This window comes from Schistocerca piceifrons, chromosome 7, assembly GCF_021461385.2.
Source record: "Schistocerca piceifrons isolate TAMUIC-IGC-003096 chromosome 7, iqSchPice1.1, whole genome shotgun sequence".
In the NCBI taxonomy this organism is placed as follows: Eukaryota; Metazoa; Arthropoda; class Insecta; order Orthoptera; family Acrididae; genus Schistocerca; species Schistocerca piceifrons.
The window spans coordinates 410,302,349-410,322,277 of record NC_060144.1 but is presented as its reverse complement, the minus strand read 5'-3'; the positions used below and the strand labels follow the sequence as shown (position 1 = coordinate 410,322,277).

Sequence of the window (19,929 nt, the reverse complement as noted above, 5' to 3'; positions counted from 1 at the left end):
ATGTAATGAGGCAGTCTGTAATGAACTATGTCGGTGCATGATAAACAGCATGCTGTAATTAAGTTTCTAACCACAGAAAATGTGCCTCCAATTGAAATCCATACAAAAATGAAGGCTGTTAACATTGATTTTATTGACCTCTGTGACATCATTTACAACTATGTGACAGATGATGTAAGCAGGGGTTCACCAATCATTTACAACTATGTGACAGATGATGTAAGCAGGGGTTCACCATTCTGACACCGAAAACAAGAGACCATCAATGGAGACTGAACGAAGGATCACTCATGCCAAGAAAGTTCAAGACCAGGCCATTAGCAGATGAAGTCATGCCCACAGTGTTCTGGGATGTTCAAGATGTGGTGCACTTGGAATTCATGCCTAAAGGCACCACCATGAACTTGGCAAGATAATGCACGACCCTCAGAAAACTGATAGCCTGAATTCGAAGAGTCTGTCCGCACATGGAGCAACCTCTCCTTCAGCTTGACAATTCCAGACCACACATGAGTGCTGTGACATCTGCAACAATCCAAAGCCTTGAGTTAACTGTCATCAGTCATCCTTCATATAGTCCCAGCCGCACGGGGTAGCCACGTGGTCTGAGGCATGTTGTCACGGTCCACGCGGCTCCCCCTGTCGGAGGTTCGAGTCCTCCCTTGGGCATGGGTGTGTGTGCTGTCCTTGGCGTAAGTTAGATTAAGTAGTGCGTAAGCATAGGGACCGATGACCTCAGCAGTTTGGTACCATAAGACCTTACCACAAATTTCCAAATTTACAGTCCCAACTTGGCCCCATTCGATCGTCAATGTTTCCCAAACTTAAAGAAAGCCACCGAGAACTTCAATTTGACACACATGAAGCTGAGCAAGTAGAGGTGAGGCTGTGGCTCTATCAACAACATCAAACATTCTACAGTGGCAGTATCAACAAACTGGTCTCTCATTGGGAGAATTGTGTTCATCGCCAGAGTGACTATACTCAGAAATAAATACATAGACATGAAGACTAAAGGTACAGAATATTAATAAAGTTTGTTTTCGTTAAAAATCATTAAGTGTTTTAAGCTAAAAAATTTGGAGGCAATACTTTTCAGGGACATAATCAAATGCAACACTGTGTCAAAATTTCAGAGCAATTAGTGAAGAACTCTCAGAGATTTAGATTTTCAACAAACGAAAATGAGATTTTTGCAGACAATATATATGTAGTCACCCAGGTGCATTCCCCTAAGTTATTTGAACTTGCAAATGCTGGGAGAAACTCAGGTCTCTGGTAGTACTATTTTTCCTTCTATGCTGCATTATCTTTCTGTTTTCTAAGATGCTTATTCTTATTCTGAACAGAGTTAATGTTATGTTATTGTACTATTTTACTAAGCTCTAACTACTGTAACATTATGAGTATTTAGGTGAGCTAATCAACTGCCCAGGACTTGCACAAGGTAAAGTGAATTTGTTTGCGAATCTCTGTGGCCCCAGGGCCAGCGGCATGACATGGCTGGGCAGGCCATCACGGCCGCTCCAGGTGGGCCATGTGCATTAGCAAAGGACCAGATGTAGGGAAAATCCTGAATGGGGCATTTGGACAATGCATCAATCACTTTAAAGGGCCGGCTATGATCCTATTAATGGCGGACTTTGAGACAAACTGAAAGACAGCTTCTTTTCTTACAGCTCTCTGAGAGGCTATAATAATTTACACTCAAATATCAATGCAGATCTAAATACACTGGTGATCCCTGGAAAATGAGGCACATCCAATGACACAACAATGTTTCAATACCTCTGTAACTACAAAAGTTAATACTTCACAGTCTATAAATATTTATGCAGTGTACCTCTGAATTAACAACTTTTAACCACTTCATGTGATTTTAAAATACGGTATCTTAGATGATAGCATTGCACTACAGCTACCATTGCTTAAAGGTACTTATCTGTATCTATTTTATTTCTTGATTTAGTACATTTTTTAAATATTTTTTTCGTTATGCAAATGTTTGTCAGAACATCGTATTCTCCACATTTACACAATAAATCAACACAGCATCAATACCTCATTTTTGTCATGCTTGTGTATTTATTTAATGAACAGTTTACTATTTTGCCAGTAACTTTGTTTAAGTGATGACTGCAAGTGCTATGAAAAAGCTGTGCTAATTTGTAAGTGGTCAATCACATGTGTTGGCACACACAACAATTGAAAAGAGAACGAAAAGACACATCTGTCAAGAAGGCATAGATAACCGTTTAAACAATACTTAAGCACAATTTGTCATTTATCATGAGCACACTTGTGCAAGAATGAACCAACTATTACTTATATTTATTGTAAATGATCTGAATACAACTGAACATTTAAATATTGTTGTAATATATTAGTTTAGTCTGGGAAGCGATCAACTTGAATCAAATCATGACTGTAGAGTTTAAGGGTGATGTATTTTTGGTAGGGATGGTCCTCAGCCAATGGAAAAGTAGACAGTAGTGGAACATTACAGGAGTCAAGTGGAGAAGAACTTTTTGAGTGAAGAACTCAAGGGAGTGATTTGAGACACTTCACAGCAAGTTCTGGAGTGAATGTTTCTGGGCAGTAAATGGCCACTACAATACTCTAACTTTTGAAGTGACTTAAATGTTTCGAGAGGTCTAAAGTGCTCCAGAGTAGGACTCTTAACTTTTGCCGCTTGATATAAGAAACTCAGAATAGACAGCATGGGACTTATTATTATTCATATCATGTGTGTTAATTTGTGAATCATCATGTTGAACTCTGAACTATTCTGAGCTGGAGAATCTCTTGTGTACTGCAGTCATGAAACAAACTTTGTTTTTGCGTATTTTAGATGACTATTTAGTTTGGGGATTTTGCTACCATTTTCATAATGATCTCAACGTAACTTTACTGGATATTTGATAATGGTATTTTTTGTCTGTAGTTTAACTGAATATCGTAGGACCATTTCTCATTTATCTGAGATGTCGTTCCTTCAATAAACGTTATTCAAAGTAATTCCTTGTGGTCTAAATCAATTGCAGACTAGAACCCTTGTTATTAAACTAATCATATATCTTTAATTCTGTATTTCTGTGTAATTTATTAATTCACAATTCTAGCTAATGCATAGACTGTTTGACTGCAGGATCACAACTACAGGTTATTATTTGCAGTGAATTAGCTGCGGGGCATGAAAGCAGACGTGTGCAGCTCAATCCTATGACAATATTGAGCTATTCTTTTTAAACAGAGCTGTGAATAGCCCAAGTACCTAAAGTGTGAGTAACCACAAGTAAAGAAGCCACTTATTTGTTCATATGGACTGCTGTTATGAAGAGTAACGACTCAGCAGTAACCATTAGCGGCCATTGCACTATGCAACTGGGTCCAGTTGTTCAAATAACTCCTATACACGTAACATGATTTTAAAGTTGCCAAGAAGCATTTTATTTTACTTCATTATTACTATGCTTTCACCTGATTTACAAAAATCTCAGTTATGTACAATGTATGACTTATCAGATGCAGTTTGCTTAGACGTGACAGGTAATCCTTACCAAATTTTGAATAACATTCATTTGAGAGGAAAATAAAATAATGATGATAAATAATTTGATGATGATGTTTATGATGATGATTAGGAAGTTGATGATGGGATTACACAGTTCGCTTGTGTCTGTGTATGTGCGGATGGATATGTGTGTGTGTGTGTGTGTGTGTGTGTGTGTGTGTGCGTGCGAGTGTATACCTGTCCTTTTTTCCCCCTAAGGTAAGTCTTTCCGCTCCCGGGATTGGAATGACTCCTTACCCTCTCCCTTAAAACCCACATCCTTTCGTCTTTCCCTCTCCTTCCCTCTTTCCTGATGAAGCAACGGTTTGTTGCGAAAGCTTGAATTTTGTGTGTATGTTTGTGTTTGTTTGTGTGTCTATTGACCTGCCAGCGCTTTTTTTTGGTAAGTCTCATCATCTTTGTTTTTAGATATACTTAATGAAAATATTTACAACAATTATATTAAATTCCAAATACTTTTGTAAGTCAACTATGTTAAAGACAATATGTAATTGTTTATTATATTTATGCATCTCATGCCATTTTTGGTGGTCACATGCCTTTTGTGCAATAATAACAGTGCAGTAGATTGGGTAGGAGCAATTTGGAAGACAAAGTTGTGATTTGAAGAAATGTGTAATGAAGAACAGAAATACGTATGGTATTTGCTGAGAAATTAATAAAGCAATGTGCATATTATTTAAATCAGAAATAGTTATTCAGCATGAAATATGTGACTTTTACGGTACCTGGGGAACATGTTCAACAATTGGCTACAATCACCTATTAGCATAAATGAGATAAGTGAAAATTCTGTTGTGCAGATGTTCTCAATTATTCTGTAGAATGTCCGTATTTGTAATATTGGAATTACATGCACTACAGTGGATAAATTCTATATGATTAGGTGACAATGAGTAAGGTTACAAACAAGAAAGAAAAATACACAATGAAAATTTTTATGTAACTTACAAAAGAAGCAAACATGACAGTGGGTGAAAATATAGATTTACCTGCAATCTGTATGGTGTTATAATACCTATATCTTTCTCCTCCACTTTATACCCACTCAGGCGTTCTTCTAAGAGAGCTGCCACATACTTTATAGCAATATCAATCTCTTGTCGATTAAAATAACTGCAAAATGAAATGCAGCATAAGAGAATGTTAGTTTTGTATCCAAACATGGCTAACCACAATAATTTACTTTAAAAATACCTTAACAGAAGCACATTAAAAATTTTGAATAAGATGCAAATGGACCTCGAAATCAAAATTGTGTATTAGAAGCTGTTCTGATCTGAAGTATACACTTGAGCCTTATTGATACTAACTTCTGTTTAAGATTCTGATGGCATTAATGTTTATAAAAACTTAGTATTCAGATGCAAAATAAATATTAAAATGATCCTGTAAAGTCCTAATGAATGTATAAAGTGGCATTAGGAAAGATAAAAACTCCCTGTACAGAAGAACAAATGGGCTGCAAAAATCAGTGCTAAGTTCTACAACTCTACACAAGACCGCTTCAAGGCCAAAGTGATGCAAATGGCCAAATCCAACCTGAGAGGAGCACCAGAAGTGCTCAAATGCAAAATTTGTGTACAGAGTGTATGCTAAATAGTAGCTAAAACTGACATGGCAGCAAGTATAAGATAATAATTGTGGAAGCAAACCATCCTGTGAACATGGAGCCACAAATGAGCCAGTTGTGATTTAATTTCTAATAAGTGGTATGAGGCACCAATGACTGAAGTATGAAATATTGTCCTAGTTAGTAAAGACATAGTTGAAAAGGAAACTGTTCTACTATGTCCACATCTAACTGGGCTCAAACTGCACTTGTGACCTACCTTAACCAAATCTACAATACTACTACAGCATATTACTTGTACAAATTGCTGTCCATCGTACCTGTCAAACATGTCATCCTCACATTTGGAGATAATGCTGCAACAGTCTCTGCATTGAGGTAATGAATTGATTCAGATACCTCCAGATCATCTCGTAAATGTTGACAAAACCGTAAAATTTGCTGCTCCAGCTCTTCAACCATACTATCAGGAGCACTACACACTTGACTTTACAGTTGACTAAAGACTAAAAACTTCTAATGGATCGAAATAAGGTAACCTTGAAGGTCCAGGTGGAAACCATGTTCAACCTCTCAATCTTAGATGTTGTCTTACACCAGCACCAAATTGTACCTGTTCCACATCATGCACGTAAAAGATTGCCTAACATTGTGCAAGGTAAGGCAGGCCATGGATGAAATTTGAGCTCAATTTGATGGGAACTTGTTAGTCACAAAGTTTAATTTCAATTACATTTGCACTAACAAGGACAGCACTTCACACTGAAGTCAGTGGTGGCTCATCATCACACATTCACATTAACTCACAAATTGTTTGTTTGCAGACCCAAGTTCACTGGAAAACTTCTGCTGCTATTACCGTATACTTTCCAATGTCAGTTTTCATTATTAATTGTGATCTATTCTTTGTATAGAAAATAGCAATGCTTTTATTAAAAGCTTTTGAAGATCTCAGGATTTACCTGTTCCACTCTTAATATCTGACTCTGGAATAAAATACACAGATTTATTTCTGTTCTAGAGGAATGTCTATGGAGCACGTATCTTAAAAGATAAAAGAACACATTTCCATGGTCACTAGTTTGGATATATTTTTAAGTGTCTTATCGAGAGCCCAAGGAAAGGTAACTTATGTCTGAGAGAGGCAGAGTGGAGATGCCAAATTATATGTTGCTTATAGCGAAAAATTTTTTCAAACTGGACCTGATGCTACAACCCAACAGAAGTCCTAAGATTTTGTTTTCAGTACGTCATTTCTGTGTGAGGCTTCAGCTGCCAGAGACAGTGCTCATGTGTGTGTTAGTTACACTTGCCTGAGTGAGTGTGTATGTGTGTGTGTGTGTGTGTGTGTGTGTGTGTTGTGTCATGTCTATTTTCAACAAGGGCCTTCTTGGCCGAAAGCTCATTTTCTGACTGTCTTTTTTTAATTGTGCATATCTGTGACTAAGCAACTCCGCTACACGGAGAATAGCAACTATCCTTTTCATAATATTATTACATTCCATCTTGGATTTACCTTTGTTTGATTCTGATATCAAATTTCCCTCAATATACGTCTTTGTTGAGTGTTATTCAATATCCCTTCTCCTCTTGTAACATCATAATCTAGCTTTATGTGAAATAGATCTTTTGTCCAGTTCTTTGGTGTGAATCACTTAGTGACGCAGCATCATTGTTAAGACAGTGGGCTTTTATTCAGGAGGAGTGGGTTTCATATCACTAGCTAGCTTTCTGATTTTAGGTATTCTATTGATCCCTGAAACCATTTCTAGCAAATGCCTGGAAAAATCCAAAGTCAATCTGTATTACCATCAAGTATTTTTTTATTGTTCCATTCGTCTTATAGTGACCATGTGTACAAGGTATAGACAACAAGGCTATTCAGACTTAGAACAAGATAAAAAAAAAATAAGATGACAGTACATTAATTGTTGAGTAATGAGTACTCAATACTTCTAAAACTCATTTTTCTTAACATTTAAATTCTGTGAGCAGGAGACTGAGATCATAAAGTCAACACAAGTTTGCCTGCAGATATTCATCAGCAGAATTGTGTTTCATTAGTATTTCCTTTACATTACTCCCAAAAGTACTGGTTTTCTTTCTATTGGATAGGATAGTTTGTTGAAGAGTAGATTGCTCACATTTCTCACATCATGACTTTTGATCAGTCTTTAACCTACCAATTGAATATTTGTTTTCATCGTGTGTCATGGCTGTGGGTTTCTGCAACTGTTGCAAACATGGCAATGAAGGCTACTGCTTTTTATATTTACAGTATATTAAATAGTAACATTCACTTTTAGTAACATTCATTTTTTTATTTGTTGATCCCAGTTAAGATTCTTGTCTTGGAACACAGTCTCAGACTTCAATTCGGTCACTGTTAGGTTGGAGTGGGAATTGATGTAAAGCAATACCAGTCCCTTTTTATGTAGAGACTACAATGATTTGATCTATAAAACTAAGCACACTATCTGGTGATAGAACGTCACATTAACAATTACAACACTACTTCACCTCTTGTGACATCTGCATCACCTTTCTCTCTCCACAAACTGTTTCTTGACAATTACCTTCATTTATTTTCATTTTGTGTAGCTCTTGGTCTGATGCAAGGCTTCCCAGCTGACACCAGTTCATTGGCTTGTGTGCCACATGCTTTAAGTATAACTGTGGACTGTGTTGTATGGGTGAACACTGTCTAGTTGTGTTTGTGTCATTATGATAATGAAAGGGGAAACGCTAACGACTGCTAGCACAAAGCATACTTCTGCTAAACACCAACAAGAGGATCTGCAAGCTTAACAGCCTGTCCAGTGGATGGCTCATCATCAGCAGTGTAACATGCCCTCCACATCATAAGACACTGGCACCGGTCTGAAATTTAACTTAGATTTTTTTTTATTTGTGTATGAACTAAACCATAAAATATATAGCAACTGAAAAAAGTACATAATGTAAAATGCAAAATCAGTATGTTTATATAAAACATTCTAGTCATATACAGAACTACATAATCATATACATACATAATCATATCATATCACATCGTATCATATTTCACTCATCTAGAATTTGGTGTCTCATCATAATTCCGGAGCTCCTCTTGAGTACACACTCTGGCTGCATCTACTAACAGGCATTTTAGAGGGTGTTCCATTGTTTGTGTTTCTCACCACACTCACACTTGTCAGTTTCTATGCAGCCCCACCTGTTTCATAAGTTGTTTTGTTTGCCCCTTGCCCATTCAAAGTCAGTTCCATGTTTTTTAGTATAATTAGTCTAGGTGGGAGTCCTGGGGTAGAACTTCTCAGTGATAAGCACTTCTGGATATTCTTGCTGCCACAGAGATTTTATCGAAGTTTCAGTTGGCTGTATTGATTATATGAAACTTCATTAAGACTTGAACCTTTTGGGCTTGGGTTAATGGTTGAGTAGCAGGTGACACTGGTCATTCATCTGTTTGTTCATTTCTTTCTAGCTCTGGAATGATCTTCTGATATTTGGTGGGGCAATACCAGATAACAAATATAAATGGTCCACTCTAGTAGGCCTCAGGCAACCAGTTATCTTCCTGCAGGTATCACTTAGCACCGCGTCTATTTTTCTAGTGTGGCGAGATCTTTCCCAAACTGGGCATACGTAAGGAGCAACCAAAAAGCAGATGGTGAGAGCTGTGGAATGGAGCATATTTGTGTTGGTGCCCCACTTTGCAGATGGCAGTTCTATCAGTATACCATTAAATGTTTGTATTTTAGCTTTTGTTTTCTTCATGTGTTTCGTCTATGTCTAGAGTGATAGGGTGAACGGGGACAGGTGTTCAAGTGCATACTATTCCAGCTCATTTTAAGCTCCTTCCCTGCCTCCTAGTTGTTAAGGTTAAAAAGACACACTTGCATTTTACTGGGGTTTGGTTTTAGATGATTACATATGTTGTAATTTGTGAATGTTGTGAGATCTTTGCTCAAGCTATTTTCAATTTCATTAACAGACTCTGCTTTCTATGCAATTGCTCTATCATCTATGTTAACAAAAGTGTTTGTCTCTTCGCAGATAGGTTGGTCATTAGTATCTATGCTACAACGTACTACCTTGTTGCAACCCATTCTTCTATTTCTCCACCTGCTTCTCTTTTATTGGAATGTGACAGAGAATCTTCTATTAACCAACAATGTCCTAAGAGTTTATACCAACATGTCATTGCTTGCCATCTGATGTACTTTAGACATGATCAGATTTATAGTACTGGATGCTGCAGTTAGGGCAATGAACATTACTACTGTAGGAAACCCCCTCACAAAACCATCTTCAATAAACTGAGTCCGGTTGAGAGCCTGACCTGTGCAGGGTTAGCCTAGGTGGAAACATGTATGTTCTTCAGTTAGGCCACTGTCAATACATCCACACATTCTATTTATTATTAGATTATTGGCACAGTATTTGGCAGTCAGCAATTGTATACCACTTCTTCTCCACTTGTTCAACAAATTCTAGTGATGGAAATTTCTTTAAACATCATCCATTTCCAAGTCAAATGCCATGAAAACAGATACATTAACTAATTATGCTACATAGATAGCTCTGCTATTTCCACTGAATTTTGTAGACATGAGTTCACTTTTTACCCACCATTGATATCAACCAACAGTTAAAATTTATGCCTGTGCATGCACATTGAAGCATTAACACATCTTTTAATTAGTCTTTATATCACTCAAAACTGGACAGTAGAATGCAGCAAGACATAAGAACTAACATACTAGCTGTACCACAATACTACAAGCTTTGGATAACAAATAATCTGTGAAGTACCTTGGTGAGTCGGCTTGACGTTCATCTTTGCCTTTGACACCATGAAAAATTATTGGAAACCCTTTTTTCGGCAGCTGACTCCACTTACATGCCCTTGTAGTTATGTCGCCACCACATGCCTGTCATGCACAAATAAAATAGTTAAATGTTAAAATTTACAGTTTTAGCACCCAACCTAGTTTTCATTACAGAAATGAAAGTACAACCAGAAATGGTTGAGAACATAAGGAAATGGGAAAGAGAACATTGAACATAGTAGACACCTTAACTGAAGGAAAGCATGAGCAAAGGTAAAAGAATGGCTTGGATACCTGAAAATACACAGCTTACACAAATTAAATGAATCTACTACACTCTCTATATATAAGTTACTTACCTACACAGATGGAAACACACACTGTGTGCAGCAAATGTTAGGAAGCAATAATTGCAAAGGAAGAGTGGCAAGAGAGAAGACAAAATGGGCAAATGGAACTGAAGAATAAAACTAAGGGAGCCATCTCACTAACAAAGCATTAAACTCTTTAACAGCTCAAGACATGCAGGTCAAACTCTCGTTCATCACTTTATTTACCTAAGGCCCACATTCGCAACTTCAGACAAATAAAGGTTCAGCTATAAGTTTTCTCAGCTCCTTCACCAGTTGTTCCATTTTCAGTGACATCATCTTAAAAGAATCTTCAGATCTAATAATAAAAAAGGCAAAAATAAGAGAGAATAAAGAAAATATGTCAAGTAATGGGGACAGGACTATTTTTAAGAAAATCAGAAAGTAAGAACAGCTTTGAGGGGAGAAAGATATCAGGCTGTAATTTTACGTTGATAATTATCACTTTAGAATTATCTAATCACAACTGCATAAAATAATTTTATCTTGCCATACACAGCTTACCTTTATTATTTGATAGGTATCTTCAAGTGTCCTGGAATTTTCACATATTTATGTTTGAACCATTTTACTTTACATTTTTGCTATTGCATATTGAGATTACAGAAAATTCTGGCACTTTCTGCATATGTACGATGTAAGGATAGTATAAATTTATAGTTACAAATGTTGTTGATGCTGGTCTATATGTCTTCTTTTTCCTGTTTTATAGCTGTCCTTCTTCTGTTTACTGCCATAAGCAATTTTGTTCTTACAGCATTAGGAAATGAATATTTGTTTAGCTGATGTTATGTTGTGGACTCACACACAAGCATGTGTGCACATAACCCCCCACCCCCTCTATCTAAAACTCCCCTCCCCCCTCACACATACAAATAGATCACTGATATCACAAGACACATTCAACTGTTAGTAATAACAGTTGGCAACACCATCCGAAACATATATCAAGTAAACCATTGTTCATTTCCTAATACTGTGAAAACAAAGTTTTGTATAGCAGGGAGCAGAAGTATTACTGCTGTAAACAGGAAAAAGAACACATGTAGACCATCATTTACAAAAATTCTATGTAGAAATTTATACTACCACTACATCATAGATAAGATAGTGACAGAATTGTTTATAACCACAATGTACAATATTTAGAATGTACAGAAAAATAGTTTAAATACAAATATTATATATTCCAGGCCACTGAAGATGACTTGCAAATATATACATGTATGGCAAGAAAAAAGTATTTTATTTAGTTTTGATTAGGTGGTTCAAAAATAACAATCAAAAACATAACATTGCACACAACTGAGGACAACAGGACAAGAAATAGTTAATGTAATGTAATTTTTCATCTACATGAAAATTTGCACAAAAGGTGTCACTACTATAGAAAAGTCTTTAATCTGACTACATATTTACTGATGTTGCTACTGCTGTACAAGCAGAGGTGCAGCACTCACTTTCAAGGTGCAATAGACAGACAGAAGAACTTGTGTAAATATGTCTTTTCAAGGATTAGACAGGAAAGTTAACAAAAAATCTCATTCAGTGGCAACACTGCTAGATACAGCAAAAAGGAGATCAACCCTCATACATCAACAACAAACAGACTTGAAAATTTTCGATCAAAAGTTGCTGAAAACACTCAATGCATTAAAGACAATAAAGGAGACTAAGAATAAAGGCATGGATGAGATAATATAGATGAAATGGGGGAAAAACCAAGCAAACAGTAAAGGCCTGTAGGAAAAAAGGATACTAAAATAGAAGACATCTAAAGGATAAGGGAGAGAACCTAATTAATAAATAAATGGATGCAGGAAAACAAATACTGAAGACTATTCAAGAGAAGAAAAAAAAGAGAGAGCATGGAGATGGTAAAAATTTGAGGGAATGGTTATGGGGGGACTGAAAGAGCAGCAGACAGCTACAGTAGAGATTTGTGTTAATGTGAAATCACTTGAATATTGGCAACCACAAAAATTCAACCTTGCAGAGCAGACTCAAAATCAGCAAAGTTCAGTTCCACTGCTGGCACTAGATGGAATTTTACAGTCCATACATCAAAATAGACATGGAAGATTCTGCTGAGTGTGTGCTTTGAAATGTTGATGTTGATACTTGGTTTTTGGGGTGCTCAACTGCACAGCTATCAGCACCTGTATAAATTCCCAATCTTTACACAGTCCAATAATTGAGGTACTGCACTGTATTGTACTCACAATCAGCAATTGGACTTGAACACCCATTGGGTATTCAGGAGTTTGACTCAAACAGCCACTGGGTACTTTGATTTGGATTTTGCAGTCATTTCTTAGATCACGCCAAATGACAATAAAAATAGTTCCCTAAATAAGCCATGTTCTCTCTTCTCCCATCCTGTTTTACTGAGTTTGCTCCTGTTCTATTGACATTAGTAGCAATGGGATATTAAACTTTCTTCCCTACTATCAGACAATGTGATCCTAAGAGGATTTCACACTGCCCACCCATGAACAGAAGATTCAGCACTTAAAGATCTGTCATTTTTAAGGGCACAAACCGTCAGTGCCCTAAAATACGATTTGTAATGGCTACCAACCACTTACTAATATACTTTTAAGGCATTTTATTCTTACTTGCCATTAGTGTTTCAAACATTTTGTACATCGCTGGATGCATGCATTGCATTTGATGATCAGCTACTTCATATTCAACATGTAAAAGATAATCAAAGACAAACTCAAAAACAATATGACAGATGTACAGCCAATGTACTTGCACAAAAAATGTCCCAGTTATTCCTGAAAGTTTATGTATTCAGTGTAGTGCAAAAAATGGCACAGATTAACTTAGTACAGTTTTGAATGCTTTTGTAAACACAATCACAAATGTTTTGAGACAGTGGATCACCATTAACACTTGGAACAGTTGATCCTACACAAATGCCACATGTCAAAATAAGCACAGACAACATACAGAGCCATCAGCAAGAGAAGATACACACTATTTATATTTGGCACAGAAATAAGTTGAAAGAGATGGCAATAATATCATTGAGAGATCAAACTTTGCTGCCCACCTGGTTGATAGAGAACACACCTTACCCTCTCTGAGGTCAGGTTTCAAGTTATTGGACAAAGATGAGAAATGCAGATTCGTGGACTTCCTAGAACAGATAAAAATATACTATCACCTGAGATCATCTGACATGTTGATGAAGAGCAGCTGATTTTGAGAGCTCTTGATGATCTCCTGCTTTGTGCCAAGAGACATTATGACCCAGGAGTGAGCTAATATGGGAATTTTTTTTCTTTATTGTTATTTTGACACTGTATACAAAAGGTGGGCTGGCAGCGGCAATATTACACCGCTCTTCGGCCACAGACAGTACAAATAGAAACAATGAAGACATAGAAAAACACAACATAAAGGAGGACAAAAAACTGTAGACACATGAGTAAAAAACACGGAGCCGTTCACAGGTGTAGTAAAAAATAAAAAAACGGTCAGCACTGTACACGAACACTGATGACTGAGATAACACATGTGAACGATGGAGCGCCCGTGAAAACACTGAAACACTAACACGATGGCACATACACAGAACCGATGGCGATTATCTCCGGCGCGCGAATGTTCACTTGATGTGAGCGAGTCTGGTGACCTGGAAAATGGGGAAAAGGTGGGGGAGGAGGGAGAGGGGAGTGTAGATGCCAGGGGCAGTGAAGATGGGAGGGGGAGGAAAGAAGGTACGGAGGTAGGGGAAGCCCTGGGGAGGAGGGAGGGAGGAAGGGAGGAGGGAGAGAAGGGAGAGGGTGCCCTAACGAAACACAGGGAGGGTATAGGGAGAATCAAAGTTGATAGGAGGAGTAGATGGAGGGGATGAGGACATCATCAGGGAGGGGGAGTTGGTGGAAGCCACCTTGGGAGAGGGTATGGAGAGCGGAGATGGAGAGCAGGTGGGATGTGGGAATACAAGTGTGGCAGCGGAAGGGGGTGGGAGAGGATGGGAGAGACAAGCGGGAGAGGGGGATCGAGTTTACGGGAGGTGTAGAGGATCTGTATCTGTTCGAGGAAAAGGAGGAGGTGCGGGAATGGAATAAGGTCATACAGGATCCACGTGAGGGAGGGGAGACAGATGCGATAGGCGAGGCAGGGAGCATGGCGTACTAGGATTTGAAGGAATTTGTAAAAGGTAGGAGGGATGGAGATCCGGGCAGGGTGGGTGTAGCAGAGGATAGGGTGTGGAGGATGGTGGAGGGGTCCAGACCCCATGTGCAGCCAGAAAGGAGCTTGAGGACACGGAGTCAGGAGCGTGCCTTGGCTTGGATTGTCCGGAGATGGGCGGTATAGGAGAGGTGACAGTCAAGGGTGACACCAAGGTACTTAAGGGTGGGGGTGTGGGCAATAGAACGGTTTTAAATGGTGATATAGAAATTGAGGAGACGTAAGGAAGGGGTAGTTTTGCCTACAATGATCGCCTGGGTCTTAGAAGAATTGACCTCGAGCAACCACTGGTTGCACCGAGTGGTGAACTGGTCAAGATGGGATTGGAGAATGTGTTGGGAGCGTTGCAGGGTGGGGGCAAGGGGCAAGGAAGGCGGTGTCATCGGCGCACTGGAGAAGGTGGACGGGGGGTGAAGGCGGCGCCATGTCCGCCATATACAGAAGGTAGAGAAGAGGGGAGAGGACAGAACCTTGGGGCACACCGGTGGAGGGGTAGAAGGTGAAGGAATCCGTGTTATGGATGGTGACGTAGGAAGGACGGGTCACGCGTGTGAAGGAAGGCTAATATGGGAATTTCAGCCTGCCTTTAAAAAGACAATGCATTACATGATAGTATGTGGGAACATAATATATTATTATTAGAGGATCATTTTGTCTTCCATTTTGTTGGCATTATCAAATGCTATATCTATTTTACCACCAAACAAGTAAATCACTATTCAATTTTAACCTAAAAGATAGGTATAATGGCAGTTTCTTTTATTGTCTTTCTGCAAACAGCGTAAAGCAGTTGCAACTACACAATATGTTTATGTATGAAGTTTTACATCAATAATAGGTGTTTGAATGTTTTACTAAATGTTCCTGATTAAATCAGCCTTGTCATTTTGATGTTCATTATTTTATTATGATGTTACCAGATCTTCATTAAAATTGTTTGTAAGGACTTTATTTCCTTTAGATTAAATATTTAGTGGATCAAATAACCACAATGATATGAGTGACTACATTAGGTTTTACCTTCTGACAAATTTCAGTTTCTTCATCAGGTTACCTACAAATAGGAAAGTGAGAGCACACAGCGACTGTGATATGATTTATAAATTATAGAACGCAGTAATCAGTCATCCCTTTTTCTTTTCTTTCTTCTTTTTGGCAAATCCAGATTTTGGCTAGTGCCTAGCCATTATCAGTGCACTATCTTCTAGTCTCGATACATGTCAGTTCGCTGTTGTTCAGGCATCAGTCACTGTTCTTTGAATTTTCCAGCAGTGTTTTCTGTATCACATGGTGATTGATGCTACTGAGCTGCACCTCCAAATTTTCTGTAACATCATGGTGGGCGCTCACTTGTTGTTGCAGCACATGGGTGGAGTTTCATATTTGTTGTAGGGCCACAACTTCTTGGATAGTTCACTATCTTGTACTTTTAGTGCCTCCAGGAGACTCATTGTTCTGGAAGAGATGGTTGCAATGCCCGTGGATGGGTACATGTAGATTATTCAGTCAGCAGTTTGGGTGAGAGTGTCATGGGCACCACTGCTAACAGTATTTTGACCATTTCTCAATACTCAGCGCAGTTTCCAACTGGTCAATTGTCATGATTTTATTTTGGCTAGGAAGCTTATTTAGCAGTAGGATGTCAATGAAAAATTGCAACTACGCTGTTTTATTTTATAAAAACAGCCGACTTCTGATTCTTCTTTTATGTACCAAACACACATATGTGAGATACAAATAATACTAAGTTGGGTACATTTTAAGTTGCTAAATATTTTTTATGAAACATTATGCTTCTCGTACATGCATTACAATAGACTCTGAAATCATGTTAAGTGCATTTATTACATCAATATAAAGTGAAAAAACATTTTAGTAAATTATCACAATACTATTAGTTACTTTCTGATCTTCTAAATTGATGAACTGCTAACTGCTTACTGATTACTGTTTATAATAATACTTCAATATTGAGCTTACATTGTACTTGCAACAAAATACAAGATCACTATCACTATATGACATCTGTTTGCTAACACTCCTATGGCTGTAGATGCACTACAACTAAACTTCTGATTTGCAATTACTTCTACAGCAGCTTCAATTTCACTAAAACACCAAATTTAACAGCACCAAAGGACCAGTTTGTTGCCTTTGATTTTATTGCCACGGAGTACTGTCGCAAGGGGTTCTTGGGAGGCAGCGGCATCCTTAAGCTGTTGACAGGAAAAGCTGACCATGCTGATGAAATGCCACAGGCCACTGAAGGTAGTAGTAGGGCATGGGAAGTCTCCTACTGCCTGTACTGTCTCAGGAAGGGAGTGGAAACTAGTGGCAAAGACCAAGTGTCTGAGGAATTCGACCTTGCTCACTCAGAAACAGATCTTGATGAGTTAAGGATTACTCCATCTTTCTGTAGATGGGAAAAAATTTTGCATAGATGTTGACGAGGTGAAGAGCTGAAGCCCTGGGGCTTGGGGCTTTAGGACAGCCAAAGTACGCTAGCAGTAAGCAGCTCTTCAAACTCCATTTGTGTGATTTTGCCTTTGTAAGTGGGATGGGGCAAACGTGGTAGAAAAACAGGGGGGGGGGACTAGGGTTAGTGGTGATATAATGCACAGAGTCATGTTGAATGTTCTGGGGGTAGAGGGGGGGAGGGGGGGGGGGAGAATTCTGCAAGAGTGTAAGGACCTGAAATTGCCAGCTAAACACATGGTAGAATGCGAGCTGCAGTAGACGGACCTAACGGAGGCGCTGTCAACTAAACGATGCTTCGCTATGTTGACAAGTAGACTGTAATGACCAAGGAAGTCAGTGCCCAGAATGGGGTTGGTAACATCTGCAACTATAAAGGTACATATGAGTTCATACTGAAGACCTAAATTGACCAAAGTTAAGTAGGGATGGCTGAGTTGGTGGTGGCAGTGATGAGGAGGTGAGAGGGAGGGGCAGGATTTGGGAGTAGTTTACAGGGAAATACGAATACATTGGACTAAATGTTGATGAGGTAGGTATGGATACAATGGACCCGGTGTCAACAAGGTAGTGGACAGGAGAATTAGCATCATTCAAATTCCGTATGAAAAGACACTGTGAAGTGGTATGGCAACCGGGCACAACTACTAATGGTGAAATGATAGTTAAATCAAAACCCTAAGCTGTCGAAAGTTACTGATATACATCAATGAGGACAGCTGAAAACGTGTGCCCCAACTGGGACTCGAACCTCCTGCTTTCATGCAGACACTCTTATCCATCTGAGCCACCGCGGGCACGGATAGTGCGACTGCAGGGATTTATCCGTGAGACCCACATTCCCAACTTAATGTCCAAACACTACATTCATAGTGCCCCTGCCCATGAAGATCAATGGTTGGTGAGCCTTAACTATATGAAGATGATATCTGTTGTTTTGGACATGCCCAAAAGAACGGATACCATCAGTCACCATGCAGCCCTCTTAGAATGAAATGATAATTAAATCAAAATCTTGAGCTGTCGACAGGTGTACATGAATGGGGACAGTTAAAAATGTGTGCCCTGACTGGGACTCGAACCGGGGATCTCCTGCTTACATGGCAGATGCTGCGTGTGCATCTAGCACAGAAGAAGGAGATCAATGGCCAGTGAGCATTAACTATATGAAGATAGTATCTGTTCTTTCAGAAATGTCCGTTAGCACATGTCTGTTCTTATAATAAATACAAATTAAATTGACGTAGATTGAGTTGGGCATGATACACAGGACTAGCCATCTCCAAAGTTATTCAGACATCCCATTTCGTGATCTATAGTTTTGAGTAGATGAAGAGGAAATGGAAGATATGATACTGCGCGAAGAATTTGAGAGAGCACTGAAAGACCTAAGTCAAAAAGGCCCTGCGAGTAGACAACATTCCATTAGAACTACTAATAGCCTTGGGACAGCCAGCCATGACAAAACTCTACTTTCTGGTGAGCAAGATGTATGAGCCAGGTGAAATACCCTCAGATTTCAAGAAGAATATAATGATACCAATCTCAACAAAACAGGTGTCAAAATTACCAAACTATCAGTTTAATAAGTCATGGCTGCAAAACACTAACACAAATTCTTTACAGACAGATGGGAAATCTTGTACAAGCCAACGTTGGGGTAGATCAGTTTGGATTACGCAGAAATGTTGGAGCATGTAAGGCAATACTGACCCTATGGCTTATATTAGAAGATAGGTTAAGAAAAGGCAAAACTACTTTTCTAGCATTTGTAGACTTACAGAAAGCTTTTGACAATGTTGACTGGAATACTCTCTTTAAAATTCTGAAGGTGAGAGGGGTAAAATATGGCACGAAAAAGGCTATTTACAATTTGTACAGAAACCAGATGGCAGTTATAAGAGACGAGGGGCACGAAAGGGAAGCAGTGATTGAAAAGGGAGTGAGACAGGGTTGTTGTCTATCTCCGATGTTATTCAATCTATATACTGAGCAAGCAGTAAAGGAAACAAAAGAAAAATTTGGTGTAGGAATTAAAATCTATGGAGAAGAAATAAAAATGTTGAGGTTTGCTGATGACATTGTAATTCTGTCAGAGACAGCAAAGGATCTGGAAGAGTAGTTGAACGGAATGGACAATGTCTTGAAAGGAGGATATAAGATGAACATCAACAAAAGCAAAACGAGGATAATGGAATGTAGTCAAATTAAATCAGGTGATGCTGAGGGAAGTAGATTAAGAAATGAGACATTTAAGGGAGTAGATGAGTTTTGCTATCTGGAGGCCAAAATAACATGATGGTCGAAGTAGAGAGGATAGAAAATGTAGACTGGCTCTGGCAAGGAAAGTGTTTCTGAAGACGAGGAATTTGTTAACACTGAGTACAGATTTAAGTGTCAGGAAGCCTTTTCTAAGTATTTGTATGGAGTGTGGCCTTGTATGGAAGCGAAATATGGAAGATAAATAGTTTAGACAAGAAGAGAATAGAAGCTTTCGAAAAGTGGTGCTATAGAAGAATGCTGAAGATTAGATGGGTAGATCACGCAACTAATGAGGAGGTGCTGAATAGAATTTGGGGAGAGGAGGAATTTGTGGCACAACCTGACTAAAAGAAAGGGATCGGTTGGTAGGACATGTTCTGAGGCATTGAGGGATCACCAGTTTAGTACTGGAGGGAAGCGTGGAGGGTAAAAATCGTAGTGGGAGACCAAGAGATGAATACACTAAGCAGATTCAGAAGGATGTAGGTTGCAGTAGTTATTTGGAGATGAAGAAGCTTGCAAAGGACACAGTAACATGGAAACTGCATCAAACAGTCTCTGGACTGAAGAACACAACAACAGTTTTGAGTATGTATCCAGGAATATTACACCGAAGGAATTCACTCTTGCTTT

At 38.7% G+C, this 19,929-nt stretch overlaps 1 protein-coding gene across 2 annotated transcripts in view; it reads right to left on the bottom strand.

Annotated features, from left to right (window-relative positions):
• The window catches only part of LOC124804747 (putative helicase MOV-10), a 317,343-nt gene that overhangs the window by 51,881 nt on the left and 245,533 nt on the right, over nucleotides 1–19,929 (bottom strand). For both annotated transcript variants that reach the window (XM_047265048.1, XM_047265049.1), the window contains exons 16-17: nucleotides 9,963–10,081; nucleotides 4,567–4,690 (exon numbers count right to left, since the gene is read on the bottom strand). In XM_047265048.1, coding sequence (XP_047121004.1) covers nucleotides 4,567–4,690; nucleotides 9,963–10,081 — 243 coding nt within the window. The remainder of the gene's footprint in view (nucleotides 1–4,566; nucleotides 4,691–9,962; nucleotides 10,082–19,929) is intronic.